Source organism: Paralichthys olivaceus, chromosome 13 (genome assembly GCF_024713975.1).
Source record: "Paralichthys olivaceus isolate ysfri-2021 chromosome 13, ASM2471397v2, whole genome shotgun sequence".
Classification (NCBI taxonomy): Eukaryota; Metazoa; Chordata; class Actinopteri; order Pleuronectiformes; family Paralichthyidae; genus Paralichthys; species Paralichthys olivaceus.
The window spans coordinates 8,695,591-8,716,231 of record NC_091105.1 but is presented as its reverse complement, the minus strand read 5'-3'; the positions used below and the strand labels follow the sequence as shown (position 1 = coordinate 8,716,231).

The window sequence follows — 20,641 nt, the reverse complement described above, 5'->3', positions numbered from 1 at the left end:
TCCATTATACAATTTTCCAAGAAATTGCTCAAGATTGATTAGAGCTTCCAGTGAACCTAAAAGATCTCAGCTCTTTCTTGCATGTGCTCTTAGAGTTTATTGATTAAATGAATGGAATTCTGGAAAGTTGTAACAGGTCCAGCCAGTATAGTCTCTGTAACCAGATCCAGCTTGGTGCTCCATAAAAACTCCCACTGCACTTTCCTGCTCTCCAACTATTCTCTACAGACTCAGTGACACTGCCCCCATGTGGTCATGGTCCCTCCAAAGAAACTAATGTTCAAAGGTTGTAGGATGACTTAGAGGGAATTTAATCTTCAGTCCAACTCATACATCTTCATCTGTTGTCCCCCACAGTTCCCAGTACAGTTCCCATGATGCACCAGCTAAGCCGAGCCCCAGACTCCATCACTCTATCGTGGCCTCAGCCGGACCGACCCAACGGAGACATCCTGGAGTACCAACTCAGATACTATGACAAGGTGCGCTCACTCAAACAACACATGTATAAAGTAGACGCAGGCACACAAAACACAGCACTGGAATCCTCAAGTGTTTTTCCTCCTTGTCCCTCAGGGCTCGGATGTGGACAGTGCAATGACTGTGTACAGTGAGACCAACACTGTGACCATCAGCCCTCTGATTCCCGGGTCCATCTACGGCTTCCAGATCAGAGCTCGGAATGAACGAGGTTACGGCCCCTACAGCAACACCGTCTACTTCACCACGCTGCCTCTGGGTACGAGAGAACACCAGTGACGTCGGTTTCTGTAAAACTGTAATTCAAACAACTCAGCAGAACACAGTTAGAGTTGGCGTCTTGGCTTCAGCTTCATCACCTTATATGATAACTTTTAAGGGATAGTTCACCCAAAAATGTAAATTCACTCATTATCTACTCACCACTATGCCGATGGAGAGGTGGGTGAAGTGTTGAGTCCACAAAACACTTTTGGATTTTCAAGGATAAACAGCGTTGCAGCCAAATGAAATTCGACTCGAAACTTCGTCATTCACATGCTGTTTTTAGCCTTAATGTCCTCAGATATCTTCCTCTGGAAACGCGTCCGCACGCGGATCACAACTGACATTTAGACTAAAAACCTGGTGTGAATGACCTTGTTTTGAGTTGAATATGAATGCCAGGGCTTATGGACACTTGGATGACACCACAAGAGCAGTGTGGAGGCATTGTGTGTATTTTTATTTTATTTATTTTTTTACTTCTGACGAAGTGGTCACCATGTGCTTTAATTGTATTGGATTTTGCTGCAATGCTGTTTACACCTGAAACTGTTTTGTGGACTCAAACACTTCACCCACCCTTCCATCGGCACAGTGGAGAGGAGATTGTGGAGGTGGCTGGGGAGCACCTACAGCTGGACCACAGGATCAATCAGTGCAGGTGAGAGCCGTTAGCTGATTGGTCCTCTCAAGGAGACAGGCACAGAGGACAGACACTCAGGACACTGATCACGGAGACAGAGCTGAGAGGCTAGTTGCCTTTATGTTAGAGTTTGTGAGTTTTGTTTTATTAATAAAATAAAGTAAGGTGAAATGTTAGAGTGGCATGATCTACTGCCACAAAGACAATGGGTGAATTTTCATTTTGGGGTGTCTACAGGTGGATGCTGGGGTGGTGGAGGGGCTGAAGCTGAAGACAGTGATGCTGATCCAGGGCAGCAGAGGCGTAGACAAGCAAAGGGAGAGATGGGAAATCTTTGCAATTTAAATAAAATTTGGAGGATGTGCATGATAGAGGATTGTCAAGACTGAGCCACATCACATGATTAGGGCATTGCAGCTTGAGTTGGCTGTCTGAACTAGCTCATCGCTCCATTTAACGCACAAGCAAAGTGGTGGAATCAGATATTAAAATATAAATCATAAATATAAAGCACCTGATAGAAAAGATCGGAAAGTACAACGTTATTAACCACTTTGATTCCATAGTTGATCACCTTCTTGATCCCTAACCCCACTTCACTTTCTTCCCCCCCAGAGGAACATTCACAGCAGATCCAGAATCGACTTCCTCTGCTGGTCGGCTCAGTGATGGGTGGGGCGGCATTTCTTCTGGTTGTGGCAGCGATTGTGGTTGTGGTGGTGTTTCGCAGGTGAGTGGTTAATCCACACATAATATTGGAGGTGTGATGTGGAGTTTTTAAATAGTAATGTGCATGTTCACACTTTCCTTTTCTCTACGTGACAGTAAGAGGAGGGAGAGCCCGTACAGCGACAGACTCCAGAGATACATCAGTAACCGAGGTGAGAGGTGATATATTTAATTGATGTATTTTAATTTTGTATCATTTTAATTTAGTCAAATGAATGATTTATTTTAAAGTGAAAAACGGCTGCTTATTATAATTTGTTTTACTTATTCAGTGCATGATTAAGCTCTTTAATGAACCAAGTTTTGGTTTAATTTGTTTAATCTACGTTCTTTGAATATTTGATAAATATAATTATTTTTAAAGAAAGATTTTGCCCTTAAGAAGGAAATCTCTGTTTCATCCAGGAGAAAGCAGCTCAATGTTTTTCTGAATGAATGAAAAAGATGAAATCAACTTTTGTTTTATAAAATAATATGAATTTATAGATGCACATTATTAGTCAAAATCTTTCACGGTACAGAAACAGATCATTCTGTCCTGACCTCAGGATAAGTAAGTGTTGAGGAGTAAATTACGTTTTTAATTCCAGGTGGAGTGAAGTATTATGTGGACCCATCCACCTATGAGGACCCCAGTGAGGCTGTCAAAGAGTTTGCCCGTGAGATAGATCCCACTCACCTCAAGATCGAGGAGGTGATTGGTTCAGGTAGGCCTGACACTCAGCCTTTTGAATCTCATCGTAGATTTTTCTGTCGACTGTCGACACGTTGTGATCTCTTCCACCTCCTCTGTGCTCCAGCTCAGTTCGGTGAGGTCTCTCGAGGTCGTTACCGTCCTATGGGTCGCAGGGAGGTGCTCGTGGCGGTGAAGACTCTTCGCTGGGGGGCGTCTGACAGGGAGAGGGGGATGTTCCTCAGTGAAGCGGGGGTCATGGGCCAGTTTGACCACCCCAACGTGCTGAAGCTGGAGGGCGTCGTCACTCACAGCCCTCCAGAGAGGATCATAACTGAGTTTATGGAGAACGGGCCACTGGACGCATTCCTCAGGGTGAGAAAAAAGCACATAGTCAAAGTGTCCCATCAATGGTGCACACAACTGGTGACTGCACATTCTTCACTCCACTATAAATGAAAAATGTCTTTTTTTTGCTGCCTCATCCTACGTTTTAAATCTTTCAGGAGAACGAGGGCCAGTTCAGCATCCTGCAGCTTGTTGGGATGCTGAGGGGAGTGGGTGCAGGGATGCGTTACCTCTCTGAGAGAAACTTTGTCCACCGGGACCTGGCAGCGAGGAATGTGCTGGTCAACTCCAACTTGGTGTGCAAAGTGTCTGACTTTGGCCTGTCACGACTCATGAGAGGCCTGGACCACAACATACCCACGTATACTGCATCGCTGGTGCGTTCAGGGACAGGGACTTTTTCTTCAGTTTGGTGTTCATTGGCTCGCTGCTTCACTGCTTCTGTTTCATTCCTCCATCAGGGCAGTAAGATTCCCGTGAGGTGGACAGCACCAGAGGCGTTTCAGCATCGCAAGTTCAGCTCAGCCAGTGACGTCTGGAGCTTCGGCATTCTGATGTGGGAAGTGATGTCATACGGAGAGCGCCCTTACTGGGACATGAGCAATCAAGAAGTGAGTATGAGGGAGAATTTAGCCTGAGCAGGAGAGGCCGTAATGAATTAGTGATGTAAATGCACTCAAAGCCTTATAAGTACAACATGAACTGCTATACTTTAATAATATGTAATTAAAAAGTTAAAGTTAAAGTCCTTCCAATCTCTCCGACCAGTTTATATTGTGTAGTATGTGTTAGGGGCTTGTTTTACAGGTTTACTCTGCAAATCAGCTTTTAGTTAACAAAGTGGTTTGAAATATATATTTTTCTCTGGAAAGTGGAATTAAATTGTAATTTCCTAAAACACGGGGCAACTAAAGGAAAGTAGCTGTGCTTAAAAATTAAAGACAACTACTTAAGTTAATGTATTTGATCACTGGCCCCCCCCTTCTTTATTCCACAGACACATTTAAAATGCCAGGCAGCTGGAATTTGCATGATTTTCTCTTAGTCACTCTTGCAGGCCCTCAGTGGTCCGTGGCCTTTTATGTAAGCCTATTACACAAGACTCCTCGCACCATCTGCCCCACTTCTGTCTCACATCTCTCCCTGTCTCTCTGTCTCTGTTCACAGGTGATGAAGGCAGTAGCAGACCAGTATCGTCTCCCTGCCCCCCACAGCTGCCCGGCTGCGCTCCACTCTCTGATGCTCCAGTGCTGGCAGGCAGAGCGAGGCGACCGTCCAGGCTTCGACTCCCTCCTGTCCTCCTTGGATCGGCTCATCAGGCACCCTGCCACCCTCAAGACGGAGCCGAGCCGGTGAGACACCAAACACATCACAGACACATCAGAGGCAGCAGGTGATGCACAATCTGCTGTTTTCTCATGCTCTCATTTTTCACATTACAGAAGCTGTTCTCAGACTCTGCTCAGCCCGACCCCCACAGACTTATCAGCAGTGGCGACGGTCAGCGATTGGCTGAAGGCGCTGAGGATGGAGAGATATCAGGATGAGTTTGATCGGGCGCACCTGGACACTTTAGACAGAGTCAGCACACTCACCATGGAGTGAGTATGGATGGGTGTTACTGTAACTCTCAGATTAAAGGAGAACTGGAGCTTGTGTGTGTGTTCTACCTTCTAACTGCAAATTGTGTGTATTGCTCAAAGACAGTCCACCAGTTTAAAGTCCTGTAAAATATCAGTGAGTGCTGCAGTGTTGATCTAAACTCTCCGGTTCATCTGCTCTCTCCTTTTCAGTGACGTCCAGAATCTCGGGGTAAACCTGCTGGGACACCAGAGGAAGATCGTCACAGCGGCCCAGCAGCTCAGAGCCCATCTCACACAGGGGCAGGTGGAGGTGTGAAATCCCATCTTACAGAACAACAGGATTTCTGTGGTTTTCACATTCCTCTGCTTGTCGTGTCTGGTTTCTGCAACACGTTTATTTTCACGGACGCACATTTAACAGATAGAGAGAATAGGCAGAGAGTGCCACTGTGTATTCGGATAAACCTGACACTACAATCAGAAGGGGTGAAAAAAAAAAAGGATTGGGCTTTTCCTGCCTGTCACTCAAGACAAATAAAAGAAGAGGGATGCACCGTGGTCCAGGCCAAAGTGAGGTCAGGGAGTCGTTAAGGAGAACGAGGACTTTAAAGCTTCCTCAATGTTTTACACTAGATTTCACTTTGCTGTTGTCTGCCTTCTCTCCTCACCCATCTGCAGTCCTACCTCTCACCTTCTCTTCCACTGATGTCCCTCCCTCAAATGTCCCCATACCTCCACCCTCATCGAGGTCAGTAAAAGTATTGGAAAAAAAAAAATCATGGAGATGTCTCCTCACAAAGAATTGCGTAAAAGACAATCAAAGCCTTTTTCTATTTTTTTGAGTTGTTTGTAAAGTTTTAAAGTTCCTTTCCACCTAAATGCTAAAAGCAGAAAACAGTGTACTACCTAGCAGCCTATGGTTTGCCTTATGAGGTCTCACCATTAACTTTCAGTGAAAATGTAAAGTTTGCTCAGTGTCGGAGCAAAAGCTGTAAACCACCAGTCCAAAGTCTGCACCGCAAACCCTGAGGTTAGATGTGAACAGCTGCCATGAAATCAGGGAAACAAAAACTATACTAAAAGGTTTACCCTGTTGAAAAGACATATCCATGGTTTGAGAGCTGCCGTGTTTGTATGAGTCACTCTCACTGTCAGGCCTCTCGTGCAGTGGGAGCTGTCGAACGCTACGAGCGTCACCTCGGCTGCAAACACTGCGTCCATCTGAGATGAGGACAGAACTGAACAGCACTCACCTGTACGTGTACGTTTCACACTTCACCTCTTTTTGTTTGATAGAGTAAAGACACTGAGTCACTGAAGCATTGTGAATGTGTGAAATGGCAAAGACGGAAAAAATCTGATCTGATTTACACTTGGAGGGAGGAGGCAAAATGCTTCGTAAGTATGTACCTGTGTGTCTGTAACTTGTGTGTACCGTAGGAAACGTATGCGTGTGTGTGTGTGTGTGCGTGTGTGAGACAAGTGTGTCAGGCTACACACATCGTTAGCTGTGAGTGTTCACCACTATTCCATAATTGTGGAAATTTGTAAAATAAATGATATGATTTTATTTAAAACAAATCTTTGTCTTGTTTTACTGAGTCCGACTCATCCCACGACATGGGACCAAAACCCCTCTGACTAAAAGCTGACACACAAACACCAACACACAACGTGAAAATATATATGAGATGAATAGATACATGGTTATAGGAAAGTAGAGCAAATGTGAGTCTATAGCAGTTCTATGATCGTATGTTCATGGCTCATGTGTTCAAACCATAAAATCGAGTTATAATAATCTCTGTTCTCTGTATTAAGAGGTATCATACATGAACTTATACACACATTTCAATGCAGCTACACAATAAATGACATTATGTTCACCTTGATGACCCAATATCACCTTCACAGTGTTTAAGAGTGAACTCCTGGTTTCTCCTTTTCCACAGATCAGCAGCTTTGAGTCAAATCAGAGTCTGACATCTGCTGGGATCAGCATCTGTCCAACAGCAGAGACGGGTTTCCCTCATGTCCCGCTGATATCAGAGCAGATCTGTGCTGAGAACATGCAGCCACCCTCACGTTTATTCTGCTCTCACTGTGCTGTGTTTCCCTGCAGACATCATCCGTTTTAGATAACAAGAACAGTGCAAATTAACTGGGTACATTTATTCAAGTATAAAATGTATGTACAGTTTTGCAGATTTTGATTTTACATGTAATAAATACATATCATGAGATAATTAAATATGGAGTATGGAAAGAAAATCAGCTACCCAGCTGCATCAGAAGCTAAGAAAAGCTCTACCACCAATAATGAAATGCTGCTTACAATTCAAATCAATTTAATTCAAACAATCCACTGACGGCAATTCCTTTGGAACAGCTTGCACAAGAACATAAAGCATACGCATACGCGGGAGCTAAATGAGGGATAAGAGCATAATTAAGTAAATATAGAATTAAACGTTTAAAAATATAAATATAATAATTCTAACAGTATAATGTTTGAGATAAAACAACACTAAAATAAGAATGTCTTCATAATGACTTATCTTGATACAGATTTTTGCAGATTACACTTTAAAATGTCATGTTCAGTCTTTTGAATTACGAGTGTCATAAGTAACTAAATACATTAACTGAAGTACAACGCTTATGTACAAATACTTTTTAATTATCATATAAGTAAAAGTTGTAATGCAGTTATAAAAATAGGCCAGTATGAGTTAAAATCCAGATGTGTTATCAGCATAAAATGCTTGAGGTAACAAAAGTGCACATGTCAATTATACTGTTAATTATAAGATTACTATCACAGATACTCTATATATAGGCAGTATTTGTGAGAATAAAACATTGACTAAATTCTCGACAATAATGATTCCACAAGAGAGAGAAATTCATTTACTGAGCAATGGATCCGTTTTAAGATATGATCATATGTCAGATAAACAGAGCAGGAAACAGTGCAATGTTTTAAAATTAAGTATAAAGGTTAAAACTTCAGAAAATTGAAAACGCACATTAAGTACAGGCTTCTCAAACACAGCGGTGGAGTAGATTTACGGATTGAAGGTGAAATATGAGAATTACAGAGAAGGAATTTTCCATTTGTTTTTGTTGTCAGGTCAGAGATGGTAGAGGATATAACCTGATAGATGATATAACCTCCTATTTAATGTCACTTGTGAGAATTTGAGTTAAAACATTAGGAGTATTTAAGCTTTAGAAATGGAGTAGTGAAAACTTGTTATTCCAAATGACAGCTCTCTGAGGTACCTTTTAAAATTACTGCAGCCCAATCGACTAAACCTTTTGTTTTAATGATGATCATTGAGCATCTGTCTAACTGTCGTCCATGTATGAGGGACGTCTGTAATAATTGTTTGCTGTTGTGTCCCAACGTATATTAAGGTTGTGTTGTGAAAGAACGCAGGCACAGAAACACTGGACACACAAACCACAGTATCTTGTTTTTATGCTGTTATTGTTCCTTTATAAAGACATTAACAGACTGGAAACCACTGGTTTTTATGACACTACTTAAAGGTGGTGTAGTCCGTCTGGTAAACAGCTATTATCTCCACAATACTAAATGACTGCCACATCTACAACCATTACCAGCTCCTCCTATAGAGTCTCCCTAAACCCTGTTTATCCTGTGGCTGACCGGCCCATTAGTCATGACCTATAAATGGTGCTTCAAAATACCTGGACGCTACAACCAGGATGAGCAGAAATCATTTAAAGGCGACTGATACAACAGTTTACAAATTATCTATATGCAGGGAAAATAAATCTGTGATTCTGTGTCAAACACGTACATGAAATATTATAATTTCCCGTAGCAATATGCACCGTTTTCTTTGTTTCTTGTCTCCGGAGGAAAGTGACGCGCCCTCCTCGGACATGATGTTACCGGCCTCAGAATGATCATTATGGTCTTTGTAATGTGGCAATTACCGTGTTTGCGATGGCTCCTGTTGACACATCAATGGTGCTCAACAAGTTAAATCATTGTGAATGAATCTAGTTTTTTGACCAGCGTGTGCACAAGATGCAACATTTTGGAAAATCAGGCATCGTCTTTAAATTTACTCTGACAAATAATCCCACATTCACCTGGAGACAGCACAAAAGATTTCATCATGGAGTGTCTTTACAAAGCAGTGTTCAGATCACAGGCTTGCAATTTCCAAACAGGTTTCCTGAAATGGTCGACCAGAAACAATGACGGCTATGTGTTGACTGTCATGATGTTGCAGAAATTTCATAGTGGCCATGCAGGTTTTGGTGGTAGCAGGTTGGAGGAATGCAGACAGGCCTGGTGATTAGAGAGATACACTGGAATTAGGGACTGGACCATTGCTGCTTTTCTTTTCAGGTGATTGAATCGAGGCAACAACTTCACATCAGCATGATAAAGTACTTCCTGGTGAGTCGAACCTCAGAGCGCAACTTTCCCTGTGGGATTCCTGATCCGCGGTGAAAGTCTACCTGCTCATTACCGCCTCACTCTCACTGTCTGACCTGTCTGCTGTTCACTCATCCTCCCTCTCCACCCATTCATTCTCAATCCCTCCACAGGTCTCCTCCCTCGTGGCTGGGTTATATATAAAAGTCAGGCCGCAGGGATTTCACTTCTCCTCAGGGACATTTCGTAGGTGTTGCTTCCAGATTTCTTTAGTGTTATGTCCGAGTGTCACCAGAGGTTGAGGAGCAACACTTTTACTGTTTGAGGGTAAGTATGAGAAACTTTTTCCTTCTTCATTCATTTGTTTTATTGTATTCTAACCATACAAATTAATAAAATACAAACCAAAATGTTTTTTCAAAGCAAAAAAGATAAAGTTAGCCCTACCTGCTAATATTTAGAATTAATTGTTTAATTGTCCTAAATTTTCTTCCTGAAGTCAAACATCAGGGGTCAATGTCTCCGTCTCTGGCCCGATCGGCTCCGAGCGAGCTCAACCATTGGTGGAGCCAGGTGAGATTTCGCCTTCAGAACAAGAAAGGATGGAATGAGATGTTGGATGAGACGTTTCTGCTCTACACCAAATAGTAAGGAAACTCACTTCAGACACAGAATCAGAAAATGAATGACATACAATTGTAAAAACCTGTTGAAACACAACTTAAGTTGTTGGCTTCTCTTCTTGTCCTTCTTCCCTCAGCATCAACGACATCCCTCTCTTCTATGCGTCTAAAAAGAACAGTGTAGGTTGCATCAAGAAGCTGCTGAGCTTTGCCTCCACCAACATCTTTGAGAGAGGTAAGACTGAACGGGGAAGTGTCACATCGTCGTGTTGGTGTTTCAGTGCAGCAGAGTCAGTTGTGCTTGATGAAGCTGTGATCGTCTTTCAGGCGCTCTTGGGGAGACGGCGCTTCATGTTGCCGTGATGAATGACAACCTGGAGGCTGCCGTGGCTCTGATGGATGGAGCTCCTGAACTCATCAACGAGCCCATGACCTCTGAGCTTTTCCAAGGTTGTTATTTTATATAAACATACAAACACATGATCATGGAGCTGGAAGGTTGTTTCTTTAATTCTTCAAATATGAAATAAAGAAGGATAGAAGTGTCAACAGACAAAAGAAACTTGCACCAAGGGCAGTTTAACCCACAGTGTTCTTGTACTATAGCTTTATTAATCATGATCTCTCATTGAATTCAAATATGGACGTACTGCATATTTAGTATTTTTTGAATTACTTTATCTATCTGAAAATGAAGAACATTAATTGTTATCGTTAAAATAATGCTAAAATTGAGAATACTAATAAATGCAAGATACATTTATTATAATTATCACTTTGACAGGTTACAGCCAGTGATGGAGATTAAAAAGTATATTTACTCAAATACAGCACTTAAAAACATTTAGTATTGTAAAACAAAGTATTTTTGATTCAATTAAATATTTGTATCTTACGCTGCGTCATACTTCCACTCATTTCAGGTATAAACATTGTACTATACAGAGATACTTGATACTTGGCAGTTAAAATGTATTTTCAAATTAAGATACAAGAATTACACTCACAAAATACAGTATATTGTCATTTCATGTAGTATATTATTATAGATAAAACTAACCTGCAACATATAAAGTAATTACCATGAAATCCTTTCTCTTTTAATATGTATGTATTAGATTGAATATGTATCCATCAATAATGACTTATTTATTCAAAATGGTTTAACATGTATCTTTTTGTTATTATCATTTAAATGTATGTATTGACGAACACTATGCGTCTCTGCTCGGTCTCAGGCGTCACTCCGCTCCACATCGCCGTGGTGAATCAGAACACCAATCTGGTCCATCATCTCATTAGTCGAGGTGGTGATGTGGTCAACCCCAGAGTCACCGGCTTGTACTTCAGGAAGAGGATAGGAGGACTCATATACTACGGTACGTTGGCGTGAGTGAGACTAAACTGTTTGTGGTGGAGTTGCTCAGTCATAGCTGGATCCCTGGGTGTCCACATGTAGTGGTTAACTTCAGCAAGACAATGAAGCCACAGACTCCCGATGAAATCTAATGTTTGCTTGTGTGCTGTTATTTTTTTTTTAACAGGTGAACACATCCTGTCTTTTGCTGTGTGCACTGGAAACGAGGACATTATCTCCATGGTGATCGATGCAGGGGCGAGCACCAGGGTCCAGGATTACAGAGGTATAAAATGTTCCTTCTTGTAGACACTGTATTATTTCATATCTGTGTGTCTGTCTGCTGTTTTAATTATTCATGTCTTTCTGTTATCTCCTCATGTACCTCCCGCCTGCTCTCCCTCCTTGTGCCTCCTTGTCTTTCTCCCCATAGGCAACACAGTGCTTCACATTTTGGTTCTGCAGCCCAACAAGATGATTGCGTGCCAGGCCATTGACCTGATTATGGCGCACGACGCAGAGCTGGACCAGTCAGTGCCACTCGACATGGTGCCCAACTCCCGAGGCCTTACACCTTTTAAACTGGCTGCCAGAGAGGGAAACGTTGTGGTGAGTGGAAACCTGGAAAACTCTGACATGGAGAGATGGAGCAGATTATCATCCCGTCCTCGCTGCTCACCGCACCGCTCTGTCTCTCTCAGGCATTCCAGCACCTGGTGAATAAGAGGCGTGTGGTCCAGTGGAGTCTGGGCCCTTTGACCTCGAACCTGTACGACCTGACAGAGATCGACTCGTGGGCCGACAACATGTCTGTGCTGGAGCTTATTGTTGGAAGCCATGAGCGAGAGGCAAGTCACAATCTACCCAGATGTAGCATTTAGTAGAAATCACAGGTTATGTTGTATGAAATTAATTTAGTCTGATGGGTGATTTCTGTTTTCCAGGCGAGGAGGATACTGGAGGTGACCCCCGTGAGGCAGCTGGTCAGTCTGAAGTGGAACCTGTATGGAAAACATTACTTCAGGTAAAGTCAAGAACTGTACGACACACATACAGTCTGGTTTTGTTGTTGTTGTTGTTTACACCATTTTCTCCTCCTCTCTTGTGTCAGGCTGCTGCTGTTTCTGTATCTGCTGTACATTGTGATTTTCACACTGTGCTGTGTGAGTCGCCCCCTGAAGGACGTTCCGGAGAACTACACAAAGTCAGACATGGACAAAACCATCCGCGTCCAGAAAACACTTAATGTGTGTTGGAGTAAATGTGACCATTGAAAACTTTAATATGTTACAATACATACAGAGGAACATGAATAATATAACTACATTCCACACTGTAAATACTGGCTGTACCTACACAGTGAGTCTTTACTTCTGTTAAATACTTCTTTTAATTCACACCTGTACATACTATTTTATATCAGATTTTACATGTTTATATAAAATATATACAATTCAAAACAATTCTTACATGTTTAGAGAGGTTGTTCTTCTGATACATGTATACATGTTTACAATTTACTGTATACATGTATCATTTAAGATAATGTTTTGATTATAGGACTTTTAAGTGTAATAGATTATTTTTATTTTTACGAGGTGGGATTGAAACATTTACTTTCTTTACAGTTCTTCATATTTGGGTTTTACTTCTACATGAATACATGAAAAAGAAAAACACTGTACCTGTAAAAATGTATCTGTAGCCTGGTGTTTGTATTGTGCATATACATAACACAGAATCAAATACCAATGTGCTTTTAATATTAATGCAAACTGAATTTCCTCTTCCCATGTCTCAGGAGAGTTATGTGACATATGAAGACAACCTGCGGCTGACAGGAGAAATCATCAGCGTCCTGGGAGCTTTTGCCATCCTGCTGCTGGAGGTTAATTAACAATACATTTGCAAGACACACTTTATCTTCATGCATATTGTATTTTACAGTGTATTACACACATCCTACTGTATCCTCCCAACAGATCCCTGATATACTGAGAGTGGGAGCAAAGCGTTACTTTGGCCAAACAGCACTTGGAGGCCCCTTCCATGTCATCCTGTACGTTCAAACACGTTATGAGCAGTTAGATAAAGCATCTACTGATCTGAAATACTTAACCTCTCTGCTGTCTGTGTTGCTTTTACCAGTATCAGCTACGCCTGCTTGGTGGTGCTGCTCTGCGTGTTCAGAGCCTGTGAAGTGCAGGGGGAGGCAGTGGTGATGGCCGTGTGTTTGGTCCTGGGCTGGTGCAACGTCATGTTCTTCGCCCGGGGTTTTGAAATGCTCGGCCCTTATGTCATCATGATACAGAAGGTAGGAGGCCGCCTGGAGCCAGACACGATAGGAGCTCATGAAGAAACAGCAGATTGTTCAGCCATTTGAATTTTCAGTGTGAACTTCCTGTGTCTCATTTCCTTCTAGATCATATTTGGAGACCTGACAAAGTTTATGTGGCTGACTGTCATTGTGCTCATTGGTTTTTCCACCTGTGAGTATACTCGATACTAGAAAAAAACAAACCTTTGATTCTCACTAAATTTCCAAGATATGAATAGTTGATATTCAGCATTCAGATTTGTATCTTTATCCTTCTCAGCCCTGTGGATGGTGTATATGACCCAGGAGCCTGATTCCATCCCTGCATATCGCTCCTTCCCCATCACTCTCTTCTCCCAGTTTGAGCTCAGCGTAGGCCTCATAGATCTGCCTGTGGAGCACACCATCACCACACCCCCCATTGTCCATGTGATACACTGTGCCTTCTCTGTTGTCTCCTACATCCTGCTGCTGAATCTACTGATAGCCATGATGAGCGACACACACTGGAGGGTGGCGCAGGAGAGAGACGAGCTCTGGAGGACACAGGTAACACACACGGACACACGTGTGCACTAAAACTGCACAGATCTGAAGGCAGGAGTGTGAATGCACAGAAACGCCTTGTGCATCGTTGTGTCATATTTAAGAGTCATACTGATGTGCAGGTAGTGGCTACGACCCTGATGCTGGAGAGGAGGCTGCCACGCTGGCTGTGGCCTCGGCTCGGGGTGTGTGGGCTTGACTATGGCCTGAAGGAGCGTTGGTATCTCAGGTGAGTCAAAAAGAAATCCAGACACAAAACAGCAGAAACACAAATAACAAAGGTGACATTATGTGAAGTGCAATAGAATGAGAGTTTTTATTTTTAGGTTTTCTATTTTTTCACAACAAACAATAATAACAGGAGATGCAAATGTGTCTACTGACCACAACCTAAGCCTTAAATGCACTGCAGCCACACGTCCCGGTATCCAAAAGGCCGCCATCTTGTGCAATCGAGCCAGAGTGTGCGTTGCACCTATCGGTAGTGAGGTCTCCTCGATGCAGCTGTCAATTGTAGCGTTTTGCTATGTTTTTTTTGCATTGAGTAACTAATTAAAATCAAACTTACTGTAAAAATGCTTGCTAAAATGGCAGAAACTTTTTGTAAAAAATATTTATATAATGTTTACTTTGATTTGGTTGGCTCATGCCCCATCAACTAACATGGAGGAGGTGGTACTTATGAGCCATACTGCACCAGGTAGCGATCGAGGCAGTTGGGCATGTCTTTATATATCTATATTATATACGTCTATGGAGAAGGTCAACACCACTGTACGTATATAAAGTCAACAAGAAGCTACAACTGGGGGCAATACATAACTACTAATGAGCTTCAGGATCGCTGGTAGGGATTGTGTTACTATACGATGAGGGGCTGTTTCCAGTCTTCTAGGGTGGTATCTTCTCATCGAACTCTTTGCAAAATGGCAAGCTTGTACTTCTCAAATACAAATGATAATGACAAAGGGAGAAAGTGAGAGTTGTGCTGACTCACAGCACAACACTACCTCAAGCTGCAGATATGAAGTAGACTTAAAGTGGAGGCATTTGAGGCCCTATAGTTTGTGGTCAGAGGAAAAATGTGTGTTTCTCCGTTAGAGAATAAGCATGTTTACCAAAACTTGAACTTAAGCATGCCATATCGTAGATGAACAAAATGTGCAAATAAAGAAAACTTAAAGAGGAAAGCAGAGGGTTTTCATCTCTAAAAAGATCAGATATTTGTTAAATAATAGTTTTCAGTGTAAGGGGTTTATCTTCATACGTCTGTTACTCCTGCTTTAATCTGACCGTGTTGCAGGGTTGAGGACAGAAACGACTCCATGTTGCAGAAGATGAGACGTTACATCAGAGCCTTCTCCAAAGAAGAGGAAAAGGAGGGATTGGAGAAAATGGACATGATGAAGGGCTCAAGCTCAGGGACCCCGACCCTCAGACCTAAAAACAGAGGTGGGTTTGGCAACAGGAAGACACTGACGGGCTGGCAGATGATTCGCCACAGTGCTTTGGGTTTGGAGATGGAGCAGGACGAGCTGGAGGAGGACCAGGATATTAAACATGTTTAGAGGGAAACTCTGTGTGAGCGTGGACTGTGTCATCCAAGGCCTTCTATTATCTCACAGCTCTATGGTGCTGATGAAATTCACTGAACTAACTTACAAGAAGAACAATCCCAGTTTCTCTATGTAGACAACAGTGCAATTATTCCTGCAGTATTATGCTATAGAAAAGAGTTGTGTTATTTTTATAGCAATATAAAACATATGTAGCAGTAATACTGTATATAATGAGCTAAAACTAAATGAAATGTAGAAATTGTACTTGTTAGGTTGATGCATGACTATTTTATATGAAAATAAAACCTTGCTGAAACAAAGTCACTGGCATCTCTTTGTGAAAAGGTCGTACAGCAGTATATGGAATCGTGCAGTGAAGATTGCAATACCTAGATCAGAGCTTATAAATGCTGCCTTCAAGTTCTAATGATGCTACCAGAAAATATAGCTATAAATCCACAGGTGTTAAATACAAAACAGCTATTGCCAAAGAAGCTTTGTTACTTTGTTCTGCTGGATTCTACTGATTGAAAAGTGGAAAGAGAAACGATTCGACGTGTTACTGAAGAGTCTATGCTTGAACATGGAAAAGGATCTGCAGTTCACAGATGAAGTAGGTAGTGGATGCGCAGGACCACTTCATCCAGTTCTTCTGGTGTGGCCTTGAAGTTTTCAAGAAGCCACAATCCCCGGGTTGCCTATCATCTATCCAATAACTGCAGTGAAAAGAATATTCACAATGACATCATATTATTGGTTGCAGGACATCATGGTTATTAATTTTTAGTAAAGTGGAGAGAGATATTTTTTTATATATTCACTCTGGCCACATTATTAGGTTCACCTACACACTCCAATACAACAGCCATGTCATAAAAACAACATTCAGTTTTGTTAATAGCATTGAAATAATTTGAAAAAACCTTGAGAAAGAAAAAAGAGAACGGAGCAAGATGGCTCAAGAGGAAAGAAAAGAGTCACCTCTCTTGCAGTGGAGTGTTGTTGATCCAGCTCCATTGATTTTCATTACGTCTCAGCCCGATCCAGTATCCCCGCTTCTCCCCCTTCTCAGTCAGAAAACTCTACAGAGGAGTTATACAGTTAAACAAATACATTATTACATTATTACTAAATCATCACTATGGAATGAAGTGAGCAGAACCATGAGTCTATTTCTTTTCCACCTGAAATTTCTGGCTGGAGATGACGGCCAAAGATCCTCCTCTGGCGCTGCAGTTACTCTGGCTCTGCCTCCAGTTCAGCCTGGTGGTGGACAGGTAAAAACAGGACCCTTCAAACTCCAGCCACCCATCTGCACACCGCTTGCAGCCAACCACTGCAAGAAGAGACAGAACAATTTCAGAAAATGTTGATACAACAAGAAAATCCAAAGTTCACTTACTGAATTACTTTTGAAATATCCTTAATCATCAAATTCCAACAGCTGACTTAAAGTTTTTTTCATTGTTCCTTGTGGTATTGGCTCTTATTTGCATGTTTTCCTCATATTCTATTTATATACATGTATTTTTTAACAAATTGATCAAACTCAGCTGAATTTGGTTTTAAAAGAAATTAAAAAGCCCCCAGTTCTCTAAAAACACATGAAAATGCTTCCTCTGTAACACAAAAAGAAGAACTATACACACATCTTTTTTTTTTTATTAATCTACATTTCTTTTCCCCCTGTCTTTGCACTCACGATCGGGCTCAACTTTCGGGAAGTCGGCAAGGCATTGCTCATACTTGCAGGTCGCAACAGATGATGTGCCCCTCCCTGGGCAATCAGTGGATCCAGTCTGGACTAGAAATCAGAGCACAGTGGGAGGAGTTGTGAGGAAAAACAATAAAGTCTTCCAGCTACAGCTATTCAGTCAGCCACAGTTCATATCCCTGTATTGTCTATGAGACAAAAACAAACATAATAAAAGCAACATGACCCCGTCAGATAAACTATTGTCCATGTTCTTTTAAATCTAGACTGTAAGCTATGGCTGCCGTCCTTTCAGAATCTCTTTCTGGCCAGCAGGGGTTTGTTTTTTAAAAACAACGACATGAATTCAGATCCCAGGCTGCAGATACTCACGTTTCACACTGAGAATGATGATGACCAGCAGCAGGATGAGGCAGATCAATGTGAGGAATAAACAGCCTGCGCGATACAGACGTGTATTTCCCTCGGTCTGTTTGCCTGAGTGAGAGGACATTAATGATGTTAGTAGACATATTTCAGTAACCACAACACATACCAGCAGCTGCGGCCTACCTCTCTCCCCCTCCAGTTCAACTGATAACTTGGATGATAAGTTTTCCTTGGCTTCGTCTTTTTTATCCTCTCCATAATTGCGGCAGAATTTTATATACATAATGAAAAGAGTCCAGGGATTTGTGAGGAGGCTTGTTTACTCCGTCCTGCTTCCTGTCCTGTGCGAACTCACGTCTGCCTGCAGCAGTGAATTTTAAGCACACCCACCCCCCTCCAATGTCTTGTCACCATAGCAACATATCCGTCATTGATGCCTCTGAATTAAACATGTGGAACAGTGCTCAGACTGTCCTTCAACTCAAATGAACTTTTACTGAACTCCTCTTTGTTTGAGAATGAGCATCAGTGAGGGCTACAGAAGCTGATACTATACTAGAAAAGTTTGAATATTTTTATCAAACACACCAGTGCATCATTTCCAGTTCATCATACACTGTGTGTCTTTGTCAATGTTTTCACATCAAAAACAATAACAACAGCAGTTCTTATAAGCAACAGGGACATGATTAACTTTAAAGTTACAGTGTGTAGAATTTTGTGATATCTAGTGTTGAAGTTTCATGTTGCAGCTGAACACCCCTCACCTCACCCTCTCCTTCCAAACATGAAGAAGAACCTGTGGTAGCTTCAGTTGTCATAAAAACTCAGAAGGTGTTTAGTTTGTCCAGTCAGGACTAATGTCAAAAACATGGCGGCCTCCTTCGAGAGGACCCCCCTCCATGTAAATATAAAGTATTTAAATATAAAGGCCTTTTCTGGGGTAAAGAAAACTACAATTCAAACAATTCAGATGAAACAAACTAGTGAAAACATCATGAGGATTATTCTACATTAAATTTCTGACAATAGATCCCTTTCACCTAAATCTTACACACTGGACCTTTAAGTTCTAGACAATAATTTATTTTACTGTAGTCATTTTGCATAGACATGACTATTAGGATTAATGTTGTTGTCCAAAACAGTAGCATGTCCTCATGTCATAGTCTTCTTTCTATCTTTGAATTGGTGTAAAATAAAATAAAGACATGAAATATAGTGAATGTTTCAGAAAGTTTTTTTTAAATAACTTGATCATGGTGTGAACCCGTCGGAGGCCACAAGCTCATCAGGTTCATCAAATGCCAGATAAACCATGTCTGTATTAAATATCAAATAATTTTATATAAGTATAGATATTTGCATTACTTTCACAAAGCTGCGTTTACAGTGCAGTGTAAACACATATTATGATCTGTCAAAGTAATAAAAGCAGAAGTTAAAAATATAAACACTGTAGATGACTATTCAAAATTCTCAGCGCACCGACAGTGAGGCAGCACGCCCAAACCAGATCAGTTACATGGAGTTCACCATCATTAATTATTTATGTCTATAATTATATTTTCATTAATTGTATTATTTACACCCGAGCTTCTCCACATGTGATAGTTGGTTTTGACAATTATTTTCCAAATGTATAAATTAAATATTTTAAAATAGGAGACGACACGTACACGTTATATAATAGCATACCTGCTTTGCCGGGAGAGTCACCAAAATAAGCTTGTGCGTAGATGTCCTCAGCTGGAGCTTCCAATTTAGAGTAATGGTCTGGTTGTTCTTCCTCTTAGAAAGGACAAAAATACACACACACATTTCAACTTGTCAGACATCTCAACACTTCCTTTGAATAAAATGAAAGTAATTGAAAGTTTACTCGAACTAAAATACAACTAAATCAATTGTGTATTAACATCAGTACATTCTGCGGAAGTGTTTTGCATTCACTTGGAAACATTTTTTTATAGGAAAATGATCTCTATTTCTGCAAAACCTTTTTGAATTAATTGGATAATATCCATTAAAGATAAAAGAAATCTTGCTCTGTTTTTTTTAATTAACTAAATAGTCTACTTTATAATACCAGCAAGAGGCTCTCACTTTCATGGAAGCAAACATGTCACACCTGTTTATATTAATCTGGTTTTAATTTGGTTTGTATTTGAGACATTTAGAGACACGCGTGTGATTAAGTGTCTTAACTCTGTTGACGCCGTACTTGTAACCAAACAGTGCTGGTAGAGGGTTGGTTATCACGGTCGCGGTGATATGCAGCAACAACTCTAGCTCCCTTGCCAGTCGATAATGCAGAAAACCAGAGAAGATTTTTTTTCTCAAGTGATGCAATAGGCTTTTGTAACATTCAGTACAATATCAGTTCTATTAAAATTTCTACATTTTTGTGATATAGAAATAGTTGTATAAAACACACCAATGCATAATCTTGTGTTTTGTCTCCTTATTATCAAGTGTTACCTCAATAAGTTAATTTCTTTATACCTTGAGTTTTGACCTCCAACATTGGTTTACTTGCTCCTTCATCATCTCCGTTTGTCTTCTTCTCCAAGGGGATCTCTTCCAACTCCATGGCTTTTCTCTGTTCTTCCATTAACTTTCAATTTGCCTTGAAATTCTCTCAGATGTGCCTCGTCAATGAGGTTCTAAAACTTGTCAGTCAGGCAGGCACAATGTGGATGAAAAGGATGTTGAAAAAGTAAAGTGTTAAAACCTCACATCTGGTTTTTAAAAAAAAAGCTACAGACGTTTCAAGGAGTGTCCAGCGAGTGCGATTCACAATAAACTGATCAGTGAGGACAGAACACTTCCCCCTAAAGACATTGTCATCTTTTTTGTCCTTCCTCTAAAACATGTGGTAAGTTCAAGTGACTTCGCACTAGTTTTCTAACCCTGCATTTTAAGTATGATCATATACAATAATGTTTGAATTGTTCATTGCATTAATTAAACCAATCAATATTTTGTGCACCAACAAAAAGTTCAGATTTTTCAA

At 41.1% G+C, this 20,641-nt stretch overlaps 3 protein-coding genes across 5 annotated transcripts in view; 2 read left to right on the top strand and 1 right to left on the bottom strand.

Annotated features, from left to right (window-relative positions):
• The window catches only part of ephb6 (eph receptor B6), a 34,324-nt gene extending 28,023 nt beyond the window's left edge, over positions 1-6,301 (top strand). Inside the window, exons 9-19 of one of the 2 annotated variants that reach the window (XM_020092914.2) lie at positions 358-482; positions 577-739; positions 2,003-2,117; positions 2,213-2,268; positions 2,707-2,823; positions 2,917-3,164; positions 3,296-3,514; positions 3,599-3,748; positions 4,305-4,489; positions 4,580-4,738; positions 4,931-6,301. In XM_020092914.2, coding sequence (XP_019948473.2) covers positions 358-482; positions 577-739; positions 2,003-2,117; positions 2,213-2,268; positions 2,707-2,823; positions 2,917-3,164; positions 3,296-3,514; positions 3,599-3,748; positions 4,305-4,489; positions 4,580-4,738; positions 4,931-5,036 — 1,643 coding nt within the window. In that variant the 3' untranslated portion in view covers positions 5,037-6,301. Of the gene's footprint in view, positions 1-357; positions 483-576; positions 740-2,002; positions 2,118-2,212; positions 2,269-2,706; positions 2,824-2,916; positions 3,165-3,295; positions 3,749-4,304; positions 4,490-4,579; positions 4,739-4,930 lie in introns of both variants that reach the window. The other variant, XM_020092913.2, reaches the window with a different exon arrangement.
• Positions 6,302-9,331: 3,030 nt separating this feature from the next.
• On the top strand, positions 9,332-15,553 carry trpv6 (transient receptor potential cation channel, subfamily V, member 6). The gene is made up of 17 exons (XM_020092966.2): positions 9,332-9,467; positions 9,640-9,787; positions 9,901-9,998; positions 10,091-10,213; positions 11,002-11,142; positions 11,308-11,406; positions 11,554-11,729; positions 11,822-11,968; positions 12,065-12,144; positions 12,232-12,367; positions 12,922-13,008; positions 13,103-13,179; positions 13,269-13,434; positions 13,543-13,609; positions 13,718-13,986; positions 14,106-14,212; positions 15,287-15,553. Exons 2-17 carry the CDS (start codon positions 9,657-9,659, stop codon positions 15,549-15,551), a joined length of 2,169 nt encoding a protein of 722 aa, XP_019948525.1. The 5' UTR covers positions 9,332-9,467; positions 9,640-9,656; the 3' UTR covers positions 15,552-15,553.
• Positions 14,276-20,453, bottom strand: LOC109633327 (early activation antigen CD69). 2 transcript variants are annotated; one of them, XM_069537171.1, is made up of 7 exons: positions 20,131-20,453; positions 19,324-19,416; positions 17,629-17,733; positions 17,245-17,346; positions 16,727-16,878; positions 16,524-16,624; positions 14,276-16,258 (listed from the first exon to the last, which is right to left on the bottom strand). In XM_069537171.1, the coding sequence occupies exons 1-7, from the start codon at positions 20,237-20,239 to the stop codon at positions 16,114-16,116; spliced, it is 807 nt and encodes a 268-aa protein (XP_069393272.1). In that variant the 5' UTR covers positions 20,240-20,453; the 3' UTR covers positions 14,276-16,113. The 2 variants fall into 2 exon arrangements, with proteins under 2 accessions (XP_069393272.1, XP_019948672.2); XM_020093113.2 differs by lacking the exons at positions 19,324-19,416; positions 20,131-20,453 and adding an exon at positions 17,809-18,005.
• Positions 20,454-20,641: the final 188 nt, after the last annotated feature.